Consider the following 19,261-nt stretch of genomic DNA (forward strand, 5'->3'; position numbering starts at 1 on the left):
GGAGCCCCGCCCGAGATGCTAAGGCCCCGGCCCTCTTGCGGAACGGCGCGGCGCATGCGCGGCGCGGGCCTGGGGAGCCGCCTCGGACCACAGTTCCCGTCATCCCGCGGAAGCCGCCGCCTCCCGGCCCCGCCCCCCGCCCGTCAGTCGGCGGCGAAGATGGCGAAGACCTACGACTACCTCTTCAAGCTGCTGCTGATCGGCGACTCGGGCGTGGGCAAGACGTGCCTGCTCTTCCGCTTCAGCGAGGACGCCTTCAACACCACCTTCATCTCCACCATCGGTGAGCGGCGCCGGGCGGCTCCCGCCCTCCCCTCCCCGCCGCCGCCCGCGGGGGACTCCAACTCCCATGGCGCGCGGGCGCCCCTCCCTCCCCCCCCCGCTTCCTTCCCTCGCGGGCTCCCTGCTGGCCTGTCTGGGCCGGAGGGGGCACCTCTGCCCGGGCGGGGGCCGCCCCCCTCCCTCCCCCCTCCGAGGGCCCCCCCGGCGGCCTTCTCTTGGGCCGGAGCCCCTCTCTCCTGGGAAGGCCGCTCAGGGCTGCGGGCGGGGGTCCCCCGGGTGGGCTCCTCGGCAGCCCGTGGGAGGGCCCGGCCGGCACCCCCTCTTCTGTGGGGGGCTACGGAAGGCGGGGGAGGGAGCGGGGAGCCCCCGTCTGAATCGCAAGCCGGGGCGGCACTTTCCACGTTGGCTTCCTAAAGCAACAGTTTTCCCAAAGCAGCCGCCGCTTAGGCTGTTAAGGAAGGCGCTCCCGGTGCCGCCGCCGCTGGTGCAACAACACAGAGGCACAAAAGCCTCCTCAGAGACGGTAACCGCCGCGGTGAAAGGGAGAGCGTGTTCGTGACCGGGGTAATGATTGCTATATGTGATAAGAGAGTAGAAACACCCTTGACCAATCTTTGAACTGCCTGTGTGACCTCGTTGCAATTTGTACCCTTTGCTTGATAAAGTAGAAATTTTTTCTTCTTCTCTGAGATAACCCGTTTTTATTGCTCGAGCTTTTTATATACAGATTTTACAACTTTGGTCCTCAGTTCTTGTTTTTACTTATTTCCCATAACCGTATTGAGCCACCTAGCAGCAGAAGCCATCGGCCGCTTGGCGCCCTGTAGATCTTTTTTGCTACGGTCTCAAATAATATATCGTTGGGGTGCTGCTTTGGGCCTAGCAGGGCTGACCCAAAAAGCATCGGAAAGTAACATTTGGCTTTGTTGATACAGAAAGTAGAATCTTAGCGGGGTCATTTTGCTTCGCTGATCCAGAATTTGTTTTGGGGAGTTTATTGTTTTGGTTCCAAGTTTACTTGAGCAATTTCGGTGTGCGTGTCACTCATTTCAATCCAAATAGTGAACAGCAGATGTACCCAACGGTGATCTTCCTGAAGGGATGACATATCCTGGTTCTGTAGCCAAAGCACCAACAGAGAGGAATAAAATGTGACACTCAAGGCAATAGGTCCAGCTGACTGAGAACTCCTTTAGTAACCTCTGAAAGTGGACTTGATCTTTGGGCCAAGTAGTTCAGCTCCGCTGTTGACTGGGTTCTCGCGTTGCACTCAGAAGCACTGGAGAAGAAGGTGGTTCTGTGTTTCGACTTGGCCCGTAGCAGGAACACAGGGCTCCAGAGCAGAACCTTTCCCAGCCTCGCCTAGCTCCGAGCTACACCACCGATTGACCCCAAAAGAAGACCCTTTGGGGGGGAAAGTCCCCAACACAGCCGCTGCCATTTTTGCTTCCTCAGAGCATGGTGGCCTCCCGAAAGGCTGGCCTGAACTTCCCATCGAACATGAAAGAGAACAGTTGGCTCAAGGGAAGGGTGTTCCTTTGGTTCTTGCTGAAATGTCACAGGGCTGGAGTGCTGAGTGTCCAGAATTTATCAGGAAATGAAAGGACTTACAAGAAAAATTGCTCAGACTGGATGTTGAAGGGCGTTAAGCATGAATTTTTTTAGTAACCAGTCTTGAGCAAATGGCTTCATGTTCTCTGACATTTTGTGGGTTTTTTAGCTTTCCTGGCATATTGTTGTGCTAGGGATATAGATAGAATACCAGCATGTGAACCTTCTAAATGCTGTTGCTGTTGCTGTGTGCCACGGAAGAAAATGTTAATTACTCAGCTAATGTAAATGGAGTTCCTGTGTGGTGAAACCTTGTGTTCTAGCCTCTCTTCCTGTTGAATTAAATGAGTCCCTCATGCCACAAGCGCTCTGCATTCTTGCCTAAATTGTCTAACAAACCAACTAAGATTTTTTTTTCCTTTAATTTGGGGTGTGTGCATTGTTCAAATATATTGAGTATTGTATTTGAAAATATCTCAGGCCGGCGGGGGAATTCTGGGAAATGGAGTTCACGCATCTTAAAATTGCCGAGGTTGGACACCCCTGATCTAAAGTATTCCATAGTCAACTGAATGGGTTACCGTGCTATTGAACCCTGTTTCCTTGAAGTCGGTTTCTTCCGAGGGGCCGTGATTCGTATTTATTTTGGTTGAAAGAAGAGGAACCTTAGGCAGAGACAGGATGCACAGGAAAAGCCCTTTGTTCCTTCACAACTTCGCTAGAACCTTCTGATCCTCCTTATGATGAAAAATCTATCATTGGTTGCTGGAAGACATTTTGAAAAGCCTCAGCTGCTCTATCTTTAGGCACGGTGTGGTTCTCATTCTTCCTTTCAGGTTTCATTCTCCTGCCTTGCCAACTTTGGTGGGCCGATGACCTGCAGATGTGCTGGACTGCAGTTCCCATCCCCAGTCAGCCTCTGATGAATCCAGACCCTCATATCACTCTACCTGGAACAGCTGTACTCTGCAGGCAGGATTCTGCAGCTTCCTCCAGGGGAAACTCTTGCCCTTAAACTAATCTAAAAGGGAAGTGAAACTGGACAAGATCGCCTGCAGCTTTCTTCAGAAGCCGCTTGATCGTTGCATCAACTTCTAAAAGTTGCTCTGAAGTTACCAGGCCCCCTCCGGACCTCCTGAGATAGAGAGCAGGGCTGTTTGGCCCCTGCCCACCTTGATTGATTGATTACTGGCCGATGGGTGTTCTGGGGAAGCACTTTCAGGTTTGGAGAAGTTGGAAGAGTCTTTTCTCTCCGGGGAGCAGGCAGGCTGTTCTGTGACCTGGCTGGCTCCCTTGTGGTCTGGGAGGGGTTCAGAGTCAGTGCAGAAAATTGCTGACTAGGAAACAAATTTGTCATATTTACATTCTTATCCAAGATGAAATCAGGATTCAAAGCAGTGTCCGTAAAGCTGCTTGTGCGTTCAGAGGGCCTGTTTTTCTCAGCAACGGTGCGTCTGGATTTCATTTTCAGTTGCCCCGATTTGCTTCAAAGGAAGGTGAAGTAACAGCAGCTTCTCAGCACTTGGAGCAGGGTTTCTTAAGCTTGGCCACTGCAAGATGGGTGGACTTCGACACCCAGATTTCCCCGGCCAGCAAGGGATTCTGGGAGTTGAAGTCCACCCGTCTTAAAGTTGCCAAGCTTGAGAAACTCTGCTGTAGAAAATGTATGGAGAGAACGAGCCCATCTTGAGAGAGACCAAAGGAGGGCAGCAAAATCAGTAACCGAGGCCAGTTTAATATTTCTCATGTGTAATTTAAGTGTGACAGCACGGAACCCTTTAGTAGTGAATGAGTATCCTCAGAGCACAGTTGTGAAGTACAGGAACAAAAATAGCAGTCCTGAATCCAATTGAATTCTGCATGAGCTAGAACCCCATTCAGATCAAGGCTAAGTTCTCAAGAGCTAAACAAAGTTTAGGACCTGGATGGGAGACCACCAGGATACCCTAAAGGCGTAGGATATACTGGGACTGGAGGAAGATGGCATCAAACCGTTTCTGTAATTTTGCCGAGACCTCACCTGGAAGCAACCAAAAGGTTAACTGCACATTGGAATTTTTAATTATTTTTTGTCTCAACGTTATTTTGCTGAACAGAGCACTCACCTTGCCAATGAGTGCGTAAAGAACGGTGATCACTTCAAGTAATAGGATCGCTGTGATCGTATTAAAAGTTTTTCACTTGTAGCCATAGTGTGCGTCAGATCTGTAGTTGCTGCTTTATGGAATTTAAAATTGGCATAAACAGAAGCATCTCAGCTTTTGGGGGGGATTTGGGGAGACATTCGGTGTATGGGTTCAAATAACTCCTGCAGAAAACAGCGGAGCGTAAAGCAAGTGGAGACTTGTCACCATGTTGTGGTGACTAGAGGCTTGGAAAATGTCCATGCAGCTCTTCTAGATCAAATATCTGTAGTTTACACGCCTTCCTTCCTCCCTCCCAGCCACTCTATCAGAGGTGCTTGTGGTGCCTGCAATATCAAAAAAATACACTACGGGAGGTGGGGGGAGGAGGAGGACTTATTTGTAGCTGCCTGTCTTGATTTTTCAGCCTGTGACATCTTAGCTCATTTTAAGAGATGCTGATCCCCTTCCTAAGAGGAGCAGCCTGTCAGTGTACGGTGGGGGAAGAAAATCAGAGCGATTCTGCTGCTGTGGCAACTTTTCCCCAAACACACGCCTTTTAATAAAAGGTATTTCTCAGACGAGGTGTCCTCCTGACCTGGATTTTCAGATGCGAGGCCTGGCTCAGTCTGTTGCTTGCATTGACGACTCTCCAGCAGGAGTTCTGGCCTTGTTCTGGCCTTCTGGCTCTGCTTTCAGGGTGAGGCTTTGACACCCTTTGCCTCCCTGTTTGACAGATGCCCAGGCGCTTCATCCCCTTTAATTGGCAGATGATTCTGCGGGTCGCATTTGACTGAGACAAACGGCTTGTTTAAATGCTCATTAACCTTTAAGAACATTAGGCCCCTGTGTTCAGTTCCAAGCCCAAACATCTGCTGTGTGGAAATTATCGTGAGCTGCAAGAACAGCGAGCATGTTCCAAACAATATGTGCAAAATGCCTACCCTGATTTGAACACTAGGCACTGTTTTAGTGGGTTGTGTAGCATCTTTAATGCTTATATTCTTATATTCTTGTTTGATCCTAAACTCAAATTCTGATCCCATTTCTTGGTAGGAAACATCTTCAGTTGACTATTAACTTTGAACTACTACTAGGCCCTCAGGCACAATAACAAAGCAGTTTTTAATCCTGCTTTTTGCAGGCCCTAGAAGGTCTAAGTGCTGCAGGTACCGGTAATCTGAGATGGCCCTGCTTGAGATGCTCCAGCTTGTGGGTTGGGACTCGTACTTCAGGGAAGATCCTCAAGCCCTGGTCAAGACAGAGTTGGCTTTGGCTTTGCGTAGCTATGCATGGGCTCTGCTGGGACTAACAAGGCATGCTTTGAACAAGACATGTTTCATGGTTGAATGTTATCTGAATAGATGTTTAATCCTCCTAATATGCCCTTGTGAAACCACAAAATATAACTCTGTGTTCAAAACTAAGCTCGCTTTTTGGTTGCCTGAGAAATCCTAGCAATTTTCCACTGAGGACGTAGCATGCTTCTACTGCGATAAACCTCTCGCTAGCCTTTCTCTATCCTGTTATTAAATTTGGCAGCTTAAGTGTGTTGATATTTGCTCTGAACATAAAAATCATTGAGTCTTATCCTCTCATTTATGATGTGGTAGTAGACCAATTTATATTAACCACATTTAGGTAATGACCAGAGCACCAGAATGATTACCGTCTTAAGTAGATCCGTTTGAACTTTCCTTCAGAGCCGTCGAGAGTATTTCCAGAATTGTGCTGCAATATACACACAGAATTCGACATCTCTGTTGAGCTTACTAGGATATTCAGCTTTAAGTTTTCTTTTCTAATCTACCTGTTGAAGAATGGGATTTGTCCTTTTTTGCCACGCTATTTTTGAGCTTGATGCTCAATTTTATTCTGACTCAAAGGCTGGGGGGTGGGGGTGGGAGGGTGTGTGTGTCCTGATCATCCAGATAAAAAGGATGAATCTGACTTGTTTTTAGCATCTGACCTGGACCTCTCCAAAGGGGGAGAAGAATGCTCCATAGATGCCAAACACAACGGCGTCTCTTAAAGGGAAAACTCGTTCTCTGTTAGAAGAGAAATCGGTCGGCTGTATGAACTTCCTATGCCTGAATTCCACACTGCTGAGGTCACAGTGGAGTCCTGAGGCATCTTGATGGAAAGGATTGCGTGCCTGAATTTCTCTCTGAACAACCTTCCAGCTGTTGAGAGTTCTCTGCTGGATTGGGATAGTTCCATGCAATAATTGCTTGACTTGATAGTTTGAAGAGGAATCCGGTTAGCAACATCCTTCTTAAAGGAGCCTCACGAGGCAATGGAGAACGTGTTGGTTCCTTTAATTGGACAGCGCTCCCGGGGCAGTGTGGTTCCTGGGAATGTTTTCCCATCTTTAGGAATTTGTTTCCTTTGCCTTCAATTCTGCTGAGGTGGACAGTGTGAAATTCATGCCGTGATGTGTATTAAGCAGTATCGGATTACTTCTCTGCTCATTTGGTCTAGGTTGACAAATTAGGGTGGACAAAGGCCACCAGATAATCTGATGCGATGCAAGGGCTTGGACAGCCTATGTCAAAGGGGAGAGAGATCCTAAGCTCTAAGTAGGATCCCACTGCTTCCCTCAAGAAAAGTGATCCGATTCACCATGTTTGTGCATCTGTCGCTAGCAATTGGGCTGTTAAGGCATAATCTAGAAGTGAAATTCTGGGTCTTTCTTCCACAAGGACTGTCCCTTTGAAGTGTTCATTTCAGAGTAAAATCGCTGTGGTCCAGTTTGAACAAAACACTGAGCTTGGCAGTGCCACAGGGGGAGGCTCTGCAGTGAAGTAGCGCCGCTTGAGCCCAACTCATGCATTGGACTGGCTTTGAAGGCTGCGTGGAAAGTACAAACAGCTCAGAAATACCTCAGTGGAGTAACACCTATTCTATGGGAGCTGCACCGGCTAACAATGTATTTCTGGGTACCATTCAGAGTCATTAATTACTGTAGTTCGTAGGAGTGTAAGGATGCAAGAATAGAACATCTGTGCCTATTTTTCCAATCCTTTGCGACAGGATTAATTATGCCTTACCAAGTTTAATGAGTTCTTTATTTTTCATTCTTCCATCTTCAGGAATTTGTAGCTGAGAGGCTAGTAAACGGATTATTTGTAACTTTGGGCCATGATGAGGTTCGGAGAAGCAGAGCCCAGCAGTGGGTCCTTTTCTAGATTGTCACCCAATTCCCTGAAGCCAAGGAACTAATTATCTCATACTGCCTGGGAGACATTTCCAAAGCAGAATATACCTCTGTGTGACTTTTGTCTCTGTGGAATAAGAGGAAACGTGGAAATGTCTCCAAAGGTCAGAGTGGCAGGCCAGATGGCTGTGTGTGGCGCATCTGTCGTAAAGCATCAGGGATAGGTGCTGTGTTTCAGGCCGCATGCGCTGGGCTACCTGTCTGGTTGGGGTCTCTCGCGTGGTGTTCCCTGTGAGAAGCCCAGTTGCTATCAGGCAGGCCCTTTCTATATTGGAGAAGGTCAAATGCTTGCTTTCCCAGCAGATTCCAAACAGGGCAGATCTGCAAGTGGTTGTGGCTGTCCCTGGTCACGTGACCACGACTCATGATGTTTTTTGCCGGTTTCTGGCAAAAAAGCCCATTTAGGTGAAATTGGCTTGCTTAAAAACCGCCACCTTCACTTAATGAAAAAGGCTGGAAAATTGCTTCTGGTCACATGGGTGCCTCGATTTATGACCGCAGTGATTTATGACTGTAATTTCCAGCTCAGTCAAGGTTGCAGGTCCAGGGCCATTGCCACCGATGCATTTCAATGGAAAGTGTCTTCTAGTGCTGGGCTTGGTGTATTTACCCTACTCAGAAGTTTTTTCCCCCAAAGGACATGCAACAACTGGTACGAGAGACATTAATATCTGGAAAGCCAATGAAACCATCCTCTCTATGGCACTTGGCATATTTGAAGCTTTTCAAAACATAATGGAAACCGGCAAGTCATCCTTCATGCACCTCCCTTCGTCAGATGTCGGTCACGCCACTCTGTGTCGGAGGCTGCACCTCACAAAACCTTGCCTCTTGTCATAAAGCCACAGACCGAGGCTCCTCCCCTCCTCTCACATCAGCCGCGGTCCCATGGTGCACTTTGTCGGTTGATTGGCCTGGCAGCCAGATCGAAAGCCTGCATCCTGCAAGGATAAAACTTCCCCTCCAGGACTCTTGCTGTCTCCTCGTCCATCAAATTCAGAGCCTTTAAAAGGAGCTGTAATTTTTTACCAGCTTGTTGATGGACAGACTGGAAATTGAAAGTATGTTGCTTGCAGTGAAGGCCTAGAGATGGGCAAGCAACTATGGCGACTTGTGGAGTTCAACTCCCAGAATTCCTGAACCAGCATGGCTGGCTCAGGAAGTCCGCAGCTCATAAAGTGGCTATAGTTGCCCACCCCAGCCCTAAGCGGAAAGCAAATGGTCATATCTGTGAGTGGGGGAAGTGGACTTTCAGCCCCAACCAAAACGGGGAGTCCCTTCCGAGCCTGGAACTGCTACGTGGGGAAACACAGAGTGAAGGCTGAGGCTGCAGGAAGGCAGCTTGGGAAGAATTGTGCTCTTCCTTGACCTGCATTCCTTCCATCAAAGGCCGTCTTTGTCCTTGTTGCAAATTCCTCCATGTGTGGACTCTGTTCGTGTCAGCAGTGTTCCTTTTCAATGCTGGGGAGAGTCGGGGCTCCCCTTTTTTCCTGTTAACCTTGAGCTCTTTTGCAAAAGGCAGCCCTCGCACCAGGGGTGGTGGTGAGGAGGGGGTCCGAGAGAAGCCCACCTAGGTGGCTGCTGGAGGGAGGAGGCTCAAGGCAAGCCAACCCTTTCATGCCCCCACAAATGTTATGCTCACTTCTGATAGCGGCCAGCCACAGGCAAGTGCGCTCTTTGGATGCAAAGTCTTTGGGAATCCTCAAGCTGTAGACCTGGCCGGGAAGTTTAACCGTTTTGGAAGGAGGCAATAAAACCACTTCCATACTATTGCTAAGAAAATTCACATCCTTCTCTCTGCGGTCAGCAGACGTCCAGCTCCATTCTCAGAAAACCTTCACTTTGCCCTAATTGAGAGTGGACACTCTGTTCTACAGAAGTATTAATCTTGCTTGACTCAGAACAGGGTTGGCTGATACAAGCTCAGTGCAGAAGCCCAGCTGTTCCCTTCCGGAGCCCCTTTGGCAGCGGGATGGTCAGTGCCAGTTGGTTAGCCTTCTTTCCAGCTCTTGGCCTAATTCCGCCACTTTTGCCCAGGGCACGTGGGAGTCCTGTTTCTCTTGGACCTGGGGCGTCCAGAGTCTGCTGGGTCCAAGGCTGGGGAAGCACTCGACTCTTTGGGGAGTTTGCCTTTTGAATGCACGAGGCAGGTCCTCCAACCTGGAGGAAGCCTCTGCTGTGCTTCAGTGGAATCTGCTGTTCTGAAAGGCTTGGAAGCTATAGAGCAGTGATGGTGACCTAACCCTAACCACTTAGGGTTAGGGTGAGGTCACCATGAACTCCTAGAGAAAAACGTGTGGACCTTTCACTGCACACCTATTCATTCTGATCTGTGTCTGTCTGTCAGATCCTTGGCAGGCCATCAGATGGGAGGAGAGGTGACTAGCCAAGGCCTTTGGTTTGCATTCCCCTTAAAATTAGGCCTTCTTTTAATGCAGTATTTCTCGGACCGGTGGACTTCAACTCCCAGAATTCCCCATCCAGCCACGGTGGCTGGGGAATTCTGGGAGTGGAAAACCAGCCATCTTCCGGCTGCCAACGTTGAGCAACATTGGCCTAGTGGCCCAACAAGGCATTCGGACAGACGCTCCAATTTCACCTCTTTGGCAACTCTGTATTTGCTTGTGGAAGGGAAGCAGAAAACAGTCAAGCTGCTGCATGACTCAGAATTTCAGCTCTGCTCTCCGTTGGGCTGTTTCGTGTGTCTTGCAACCTGCTCCTCCGGAAGCAGCAGCCAGTCAGCAGACCTCTGGTGCGAATGGATGCAGCAGCGCACCACTTCCTGTTGCCGAAGGGAGGAAGTGCCAGTGGGTGGCTCACGACAGCCCCTTGCAAAGAGCTGCAGGCTTTAGTAAGACTTTCCATTGTCGCCCTGAAAGGGGAAAAAAAGAAAACTCCACCAGGCCTCACGCTGGAATCAATCCACTGGGCTGTAGAGATATTTAAACCAGCTGAGCTCTGGGGAATTATCCAAAATTCCTTTTGTAGCTACAAAATTGCACATTTCTTTTCCCTGCATGTAGACAAAAACATATTTGTGGGTACAACTGCATCTCTGCTAAAAAAAAAATCCCATTTGCAAAAAAAAAGAGGTGGAACTGTAGTTTAATTTGAGTTCTTTCTATCCCCAGCGGAACTGGGATTACCCTTGATTTAAACAGAGACTCTTGTTTTGGAGCAGTTCAGACAGAATTCACTTAATTGAGGGTGATGGAGATTTGGGCGGGTTTGTTCCGAAAGTGCTTTGCTTGTTCTGAATTCTCGGATGCAGGAGAGCGTTGCAGCAAGACAGAACAGAGCCCTAATGTGATTCCCCTCCTTTTTATTTTTTATCTTTTTAGGAATTGACTTTAAAATCAGAACAATAGAACTAGATGGGAAGAAAATCAAACTGCAGATATGGTAAGTGATCGGAACGCAACTGGCCTGCGGACACAGGTGGGAGCTCCCGGAGTGGAGGCCTTCCTTTCTGAAACTCCACGCAAAACTCTCTCTGAAGACGGCAGAGCTGGGGCGAGGTAGCCTGAGGCCTCTTTGGGCGTGGCAGACGTTTGGCCTTCTTGACCGTTTTGGACTTTGCCCAAGATATCTGGGTTTAAAGCTCCATTTAATCAGCATTTAATGGAAATCAGACCAATCAAGGAGAACGTGCGCAAGGCCTAACCCCGGGGAGGGAGGGAGTCAAGGGTTGACCTGCAAGCTGCATTCTAGGACCTTTTGGCTTGTCAGACCCTCGGGCGGGGTCGGCCTTCAGTCTGCAACTGGGTTGGGTTCCAGGCTGTGCTCAACCCAACTGGGTAGAGTTGTGTGCCAGGACCAAGCAAAAGGTGGAGCATTGTTAGGGGTGCTTGGGAAGGGGATGAAGCATGGTTTCCCCTCCCCACCCCCGGCCTCGGTTTGATGATGTATCTTGCTTTTCAGGGACACGGCAGGCCAGGAGAGATTCCGCACCATCACAACAGCCTACTACAGAGGTGCCATGGTGAGTCTGCGTTCTCAGGCTCACCTGAACCCACCCCACCGCAGCCCATTTTCCATGGCAGGCCAGCCACGCGTGGGCTCGCTCGGGAGGAGCAGAGTCTGCGGCCCTGCCTTTCTCAAGTCCTCCCCCCCCCCCAGGCCCATAAGAGTGGCATCATTAAGAAAACTTGAGGTTTCACCAGCAGCGGAATTGGCAGGGTGGGAACTGTGAGCGGCCTGTGACTGCGGCACTTCCAAAGTGCTTTGCCACTTCTCTGAGCTTGCAGGGCAGCTGTTTACAGCTGCTGACTTTCTCTCTGGCCAAACGTGGGAAGCAGCCGATGAACACACCGAACACACTGCAAAAGAAGCCAGAAATGGTTGACGCAGAAGCGGGATCTTCAGGAGGCCATTAAAGCTTAGGAGGGGATTCTGTGGGGAAAAGCAGGGCCTGAATATATTTGGGGGCGGGGGGGGGCTCTTCTGCCTTCCTTCTCCAGCAGCCTGGATTCTCTTCTTCCCCCCCCCCCCGGAAAGCCGGGGTGGATTTTGAGGGGAAGGCAGAGCCCAAGCCCTGGGACGCACTGGTGGGCGGGAGGGGGGGGCAGGGCCTTTCAAGCTGCAGCGGAAGGAGCATCAGGCCAGAGGCTGGAGCCCAGAGGAGGGGGAGCATTCTGCTTCTGCCCTCCCAGGGGGGGCTTGCCAGGGTCTCCGGCTGAAACCAAGAGGCCAGACTAGATCTTTGATGAAATTGCTGCATCAGAAGAAAAGGAGGCGATGGCTGTGCCTAAAGGCTGGCTTTTTAATTTGTGGTGAACACCTCAGTTAGCAAACTTAGATATCCACAGTTGACCCAGGGATGGTTGAGGGATGAGGCTTGTTTTAATCGAGGCAAAAAGATCTGTTGTGGCCAATGTGGAGTGATGGTGGCTGCACTCTCTGTTTTCCCCCCAGGGGATAATGCTGGTTTACGATATCACCAATGAAAAGTCTTTTGACAATATTAAAAACTGGATCAGGAACATTGAAGAGGTAGGTGTGCCTGGAAGGGGAAGAGACGTGGGGGCTTTTGCAGGGTCCCATGCAGACAAGACACAGATTGACTCTTTTTTCTTGGGAGAGACTAGCTGAGGACGCCCACCGGGGAGCTTTTCTGTGGGAGAAAGCTAACACAAAGGGGGACTCGGAGTTTTTGCCTGCAGCTTCTCCACGCTTGAGCTTCCATTGTCCGTTTTTTCTCCTTGAGTTGCGGCATTCCAGATTTCCCCTCCTGTTGGCAGGAATCCTGCTCAGGTTTGGGCTGGGGCCTCGCTCGTTTCCTCTCCTCCTCTGAGCGCTGAAGCTTTGTTTAGCCCTCGGTGCAGCCTGTGAGCAAAGCAGACTTTGCAAAGCTCAGCCTCTAGGAAGACAATTTTGGACAGACCCCCTCCCCCCCTCCCTGCCAGGGCTTTGGGTTTAGAACACGGCAGGGCATCGTAAGGCTGCTATTCTCCTCTCTCCACCCAGCACGCTTCTTCGGATGTGGAAAGGATGATCCTGGGCAACAAATCTGACATGAATGAGAAAAGGCAAGTTTCAAAGGAAAAAGGAGAAAAGGTAAATCTCATGAAAACAGAGTTTCTAATATCGGAGCTGCCTTTTTCCTGCGGGGGGCGGGGAAAAAAACAGTGGCAGTCTGCAGTGGCAAAAAGTCAGGAGGGTTTTGGCAGCATCTTTCCTGACAAATGTGATGAAAAGGCAAGAGCTTTCTTGAACTGCGGCCTTTTCATAAAATTGGTTAGAAAGGGGCCACCAGACCCCCCACCCCGTTTTGTCTTCAGAGAGGGTTTTGCAGACAGGTTTGCTTGTTCCCCAGTTGAAGAACATGAGAGGTCCAAGTGTCAAAGCTTGCATTCAGACTTTCCATTTATGGAATCACTGAATCTGACTCCTTGTTGAAATCTTCATATTGCAGTTAGCAATTGACTATGGCATCAAATTTCTGGAAACCAGCGCAAAGTCCAGCATCAACGTGGAAGAGGTAAGCACAACGTAGGTGCCAGCAGGAGTTGGTCCTGCCGCCGTGGAGTTGACGTCTGGGAGAGTGAGGGGGAGCAGGACCCCCTCCCTCTTTCTGCCTCTCAAGCATTTCAAGACCCCCTTGCTTGTCTCTGTCCCTCTGTGGCCAAGACTTGATTCAGCTCCCCCTGGCCTCTTCAGTCAAAAGGGAGGTGGGGGACGAGAGCCAGCCCCTCTTTGTCTCATCATCTGGCAGCCTCCTGAATCTTGTCAAGGGCTGGCATACAGGGGACCCCCCCTCCCTCCAGGGAGAGGTTCCATCGGCCTGTTCGCTTTGTCCTTCCGTGGTAGAGAGCAGATCCCTCAACTCCTCTGCAGGGCTTTTCTGCCTTCTGGGGGGCAAGGCTGGTGCCCACTGGGGTAATCGTACAATCCTGCTTGACCCTCCTGGCGTACACCTTTCCCACCCCTCTCTGGCAAGGGTGGGGCGCCAGCACGGGTGTTTGGAGAAAAAGATGGATTTCTAGATTGTAATCATAGCTCAAAATTTGAGAAAGGCAACTGGAGCATAATAATTGCCTTTCCCTAAAGGACTTCATTCTGCCCTCCAGAGTAATTGTCTGAAGCCCAATGGAGTTGGGTGGCCTATCGGTTTAAATTTCAGAATTTAATTAATAAATTATCTGGATCTCATCGTATCTTTTCTCTTCCTTCCAGGCTTTCTTCACCCTTGCACGGGATATTATGACAAAACTCAACAAAAAAATGGTTGGTTTCTCTTGGTACTAATATATCCTGATCAGCGTGGCTTCTGCACTTTGCAGGGACTAAGCAATTCAAATCAAATGTTTCCCCCAAAGGGGGCAGCACCTGACCAGCTGTGGTGGGACTGGGAGCATTGAATTGGCCGGTCACCCCCTTAACGAGACCCCCCCCCCCAGCCTGGTACAAAAAGAGAACACACACCTCTCCAGGGTGCACCCCAGCCAGAATCAAAATTAACAAGCAAAAACTAAACAGTTGGCAAGACAAAGATTTATTTGATCAATGATCAGGGCAATAAAAAGCCAGGTCCAAAAATGCCATTACAGTAATAAAGCGTAATGAATAACCATTTCAAACTATGTGAAATTCCATTGGGAGTTAAAATTACACAAAAGCAATAAAATCAATGGACACTATGATATGTTTGCATTACAGGAAAAAAAGCATTTTCATATGTTGCACACACACATTACGGTATGTATCTGTAAAGGTGACAGCCCAGGGCTGCAGAGGCTGGGGGCCCATCGGCCCCGCCCTCCGCTTTCAGCCTCACCAGGTGCTCCGCTTTATTCAGTGGGAACATTTGGGACCCTTTGCAGGGGTGTCTGGTGGAGGACAGACAGTGCTGGGGCAGCTTGCATTGCCAGCAGGAGGACCCGAACTCAGGGCCAGGCCAGGGAGCCTTGGGATGAGCGGCCTGGCCTGACTCTGTGCAGCCTTGAGCTCTTCCAGTCTGTCTGTGAGGATTGTGGCTTTCCCTCCTGTTTGCCCAGAAAATAGTTTGGATTTTGAAGGTGAGGATCAGGCCGAAGCGCTTGCGCAACCTCTCAGCCAGACCTCCTGCACAACCCTTCTTGAAACGCAGCAACCGCGCAAATAGCGGCACGCCTGGCTGTGTGAGCTTGCAAAAGGGTTGCTGGCCTCTGCCTTCCTCCTTCCCTTTCAGACCAAGAGTTGTATCCTTTTGATTTCCCCACATGTCCTGGACTGACTGTGAACAAACCCAAACTCCTCGCCTTTTCCGCTGGCTCCCTCGAACTAAAGCGCACAGTTTCTTTTCCTGATTGTTCCTGATTGCCAGAGCCTAGAAAAGGTGCCAAGGGCAGGAAGCGTAACGAAGTGGGCCTTCCTCTTGCCCCACCGAGATTTACAGAAGCATTTCCCATGGCTGCTTCCCTCACAGTGCGGGCTGATGTCTTCCTTGGGACCTTCTGAACTCCTGACATTTTTCTGAATTTCATTTGATTACATTTCACTCCTGTTTCGGGAGAAAAAGGGAAAAGTTGTAGAGGGTTTTTTTTAAAAAACAAACAAACACCTCACCTGGTACCCTGCTAGAGTTTAAAAGGAAACCGACCAATAAGCGCTTGGATTCCCAGGCAGTCTCCCAGCTGCTTTCTTTCCCCTGGAGTCTGAGGGTGTTTCGCCTCACCCTTTTCCTCTTAATCACCCGCCCTCCTTTTTCTTCTCGCCCCTCTCCCTAGAATGACAACATTTCGGCAGGGGCGAGCGGGCCCGTGAAGATCACAGAGAACCGGTCGAAGAAGAGCAGCTTCTTTCGATGCACGCTGCTTTGATGAACTTCTCCTAAGAGACTGCAGCATACCTAGAACAAAAAAACACCTTTTCCTGCTTCTCCGAAAGCCCAGGCTGCACCCGGCTGCTGCTGAGGGCTCTGCTTGGACCTGGAACAGGCTAAACCAAGAGAATGGATGGGGACTCTCTCTCTGTTGGCCGCCATCGTCCGTCTCCCCCCTCCGAGACGTGGAAGCTGTGAAGTTGAGAGACTCCTGCCTGCCGGAGCTCCGTTTCCTTCCTTCCTTCCTTCCTTCCTTCCTTCCTTCCTTCCTTCCTTCCTTCCTTCCTTCCTTCCTTCCTTCCTTCCTTCCTTCCTTCCTTCCTTCCTTCCTTCCTTCCTTCCACTGCCTGCTTCAGAAACTGCTGAGTATATTCTTTGCACATCTCCGTTAGTCCTCGGTCGAAAGTTGGGGCTGGGGCAGAGATGCCCAGGGGGTTGTCAGTTGGCGGGCCGGTCACTCTAGGAGCCCTCTTTACAGGCTTCGTCCGTCTCATTTTCTTTCCTCTCCAGCGACTGCAAACTTCTTTGTTTATCAGGGACATGATCCTGCCCTCCCCAGGGGCAGCTAGGGCCTCCAGGGTGGGGGGAGGAGGGGGGGCTCTGCTATCTGAGACAGCCCATCCTCTTCCCCTCCTCCAGGTGCAGATTGTTGGCCTCCGGTCCGAGGGCTCTGTGGCCTTCAAAGGGGAACTGGCACTTGTAGGAAACTGGGGTACACGTACGGTGGGCACATGTTCTGAACCTTTTCCCTCCCAGGGATGCCAATAAACAATGCCACCGTAATGTGCAGGTGGGAAACTCAAACCACTTAAAAGCTCCTGTGGGGTTCAGATGGTTTAACAAATACACCAGCCTGTGTCGGTCGAGATGAATTTGCTTTTCCCTCTCTGGGTCCTGGACGTCCCCTCGCTCTTCCCTTGTTCCTTAATTTGGCTCTGCTCCCCGGGGCCTTTGGTTGAACCCGGGGCCCGGCTTTCCTCCCTGCGTGAGGTGCGGTGGCTCTTTGAATGCCGATAGAGAAGGCCTGCCGGGCGGGCGCAGCCTGGGTCCCCGTCGAAAAGAAGCCATGATGACGAGGACGTTCCCTGGGTCTTGAAGACGCGGATCTCGACTCGGGGCTTGAAGCAGACTGGCGCTGAGCTGCCTTTTCCATTCCGGGCTTGGTGTGCGATGCCACAGCCGGACTCCTCTGCACGGGTGCTTTGCTTTTATTGACGTGCCAAACCAACCCTCTGCGCGGGGCGGCTCCCGGCTCCCCCACCTGCCCTGGGACGCGCTGCCTTCCCGCAGCCCACTCTGTTCACCGTAGAGTGTTTCCTTCCCGAGCACTGATCTCAGTCTTGTGTGGGGACCCCTGAAGCAGGTGGGCTGTTTTGGCGGGCCTTCCTCTCTTCAGCTCCACCGTTGGGCTCTTCAGAAACGGCTGTGACGCTCCCCTGAGGGTCAGCACATGGGCAGAGTCGGCCTCATGCCCCCCACAACCCATAGGGTGCAAAGTGCTTTCTTTGAGACGGGGGGGGGGGCTGCACCCACAGGGCATGCCCACCCTCAAATCCTCCCTGTCTCAGGATTGTCATAAAACCCAAACTGTCATTCTGTCTTTCCTTCCCTCGGCTTTCCTCTTGGCGTCCTTTTCTCCCATATCTCGGGTTCTGCCAACAGACGCTTCGTCTCTGAGAACGTTCCCTCGAGAGAGCCTGCAACTAGTTGGAATGTTATAAAGTGCTTTTTGAAGCAGCAGCATATTGGGGTATCTACTCTGTTTTATTAAAAAAAATGCTATTTTCTTACTTCTAGCTGTGCTACAGTGTACATAATGTGAGTAAGACCATAGGAAATACACTTTAAGCTTGGTGTTGTAAGGTTAACACACAATTAACTTTCCTTTGTAATGTTAAAGTTTAGGTTTTGTTCCTGTCGGTTGTTTTAACGACAGAATTATTTCTTCCCTGCTGGATTTTTTTTAAGAGGCCGTCACCTGAAAACAGCCTTAGTCTTAAGGAAAAGCAATCGCCTCTGCAGCCAGGTGGAGGCCAAGATGCTGGCTTTGTGGTAGGGAAAGCTTCTCACGAGAGACGCGTTGCCTCTTCTCCACCTCCAATCTGGGCGCTCCAGATGTGCCGGGCTGCTGTTCCCATCACAGCACACCTGATGGGCAGCCAGTTGAGGAAAGGCCACGGAAGGCTCTGGCCAGGCGGTCAACAATGGCGGTGGGGTTGACCTCCCCGTCTTCGCATGAGCAGAGCAGGTCCCTTGCAAAGCGGGGGCCCTCAGAAGCCAACCCTGGCTAGCACTGAGCACCGAAGTGGGCTGGGCTGCGGTCTTCTGGCCCTTCTTCAAGGGGTGGGGAGGCCGTCGGACCTCGCTCCCCGTGAGAGGAGGACTTTTCCTTCCCCTGTTTCTGGAGTCCTGCCCCTGCCCTGGAGTCCTGCCCCTGTCCATCATCGCGGCCATCTTCGATTTTTAAGTATTACCTGCCCAGTTGCACCTCTAGGCTCCTGGGCTGCATGTGAGGCCAGAAAAACAAACTTCTGAACTTGCATCCTCTGTATAGTACTTGTATAATACTTGCCAGCTTTTTTTTAATAAATGGGGTATGTACATGTACCAAGTGCTTTCCCACGTCTTATTTTCAGAAAGAATAAAATCCATTATGGCTGGTAGCCACCTTGGGATGTTGCGCTGAATGTGTCTGTCACTCATTTGGTTAGAGTTTGCAAGGCTTTCAGCTGCAATTAAAATGAGCAAAGGACTTGGTAATTAGAGAAATGCTGGAATGGGAAATGTCGTAAAGTCAATTATACTGAAATGGATCTCTGCATTGGTATTGCCGTATTCTAATGTTACGGTTTAATTTTTTTTAAAAAAAATATATTACATTCTAAAGTAAATCACAATTAGCAGGAAAGTTACACAACTTCTGGAAAACGTGAGTGCATTCCTGTGGCCTTACAAATGACTTTATGTGCAAGTGAAATTTAATGCAATATTCTAAACAAAGTAATTTTTACCTAGTTATTCCACCACATGAAACGCATTGTGTCCAAAGGCCTAACTCCTCCTGTGTGTCTTGAAATCTCCCTCATTTCCTCCCCTCTTCAGCAGGAAGGGGAGGAACGGCTGGCATGAGGGCGCCCCAGAATCACTCAGTGAATGTCCACGGATGAGGGTGGATCAGAATGGCATCTGGACAGCACCACGTGGCCTGTGGTATTCTTCCACAGCTTTGCCTTGTGGGGGAGGGGGGCTGAGGAATTTGGGGAGCTGCAGTCCCAAGAGGTTTACAAGGCTGCTGTTGGACGGAGAGACTGACCCGCCTCTGGTGCTCACCAGGGGGCAGCAGAGCACTGGTCCAGCCACTCAGCTGCCTTAGGACTAGCTTACTATCCAGGCACTCGCTAAGTCGCGGTGAGGTTGTCTCCCTTTAAATCATAATGTGGTTGGTTGTGGCTTAGGATGATGATGGGACCTTACTGTTGTGGCTTGTAAGCCATGGATGAGTTCAACATTCTGCACGCCACGGTCCTTGGGTCTTCACTGCCAGCACTGGCAGGTATGTGGAGCAAACTGTCTTGCAGTAGTGTGTGTAAATGATGTGTATTACACATACTGATTGTTATTTATGCACAAAATCAGCTTCACTTTGGGTTTTGAAAAAGGTGGCTTTCCTCAAAAGGAAAGTGGCTGCAAACCATCCACCCTTGCTCCTCTTTCGCCCTCACATTACACTTTTCTCTCAACTTCATTGACCTTGGTTTTCTGCCTGCTCCAAATGTGAATTGTGGT

General features: G+C 50.2%; 1 protein-coding gene across 1 annotated transcript; it reads left to right on the plus strand.

Annotated features, from left to right (window-relative positions):
* Positions 1–147: 147 nt before the first annotated feature.
* RAB8B (RAB8B, member RAS oncogene family) lies at positions 148–18,082 on the plus strand. Its single transcript, XM_081337095.1, has 8 exons — positions 148–283; positions 10,515–10,575; positions 11,095–11,155; positions 12,088–12,165; positions 12,640–12,729; positions 13,088–13,153; positions 13,849–13,899; positions 15,381–18,082. The coding sequence occupies exons 1-8, from the start codon at positions 160–162 to the stop codon at positions 15,471–15,473; spliced, it is 624 nt and encodes a 207-aa protein (XP_081193221.1). The 5' UTR covers positions 148–159; the 3' UTR covers positions 15,474–18,082.
* Positions 18,083–19,261: the final 1,179 nt, after the last annotated feature.

Source organism: Vipera berus (genome assembly GCF_964194415.1).
Source record: "Vipera berus genome assembly, chromosome: 12".
In the NCBI taxonomy this organism is placed as follows: domain Eukaryota; kingdom Metazoa; phylum Chordata; class Lepidosauria; order Squamata; family Viperidae; genus Vipera; species Vipera berus.

Excerpts from the sequence above, each read along its gene's own strand:
- RAB8B (XM_081337095.1), top strand. The coding sequence starts at position 160 with ATGGCGAAGACCTACGACTACCTCTTCAAGCTGCTGCTGATCGGCGAC. Across the intron at positions 13,154-13,848 it reads CCAGCATCAACGTGGAAGAG|GCTTTCTTCACCCTTGCACG; the intron begins GTAAGCACAACG and ends TCTTCCTTCCAG. Across the intron at positions 13,900-15,380 it reads CAAAACTCAACAAAAAAATG|AATGACAACATTTCGGCAGG; the intron begins GTTGGTTTCTCT and ends CCCTCTCCCTAG.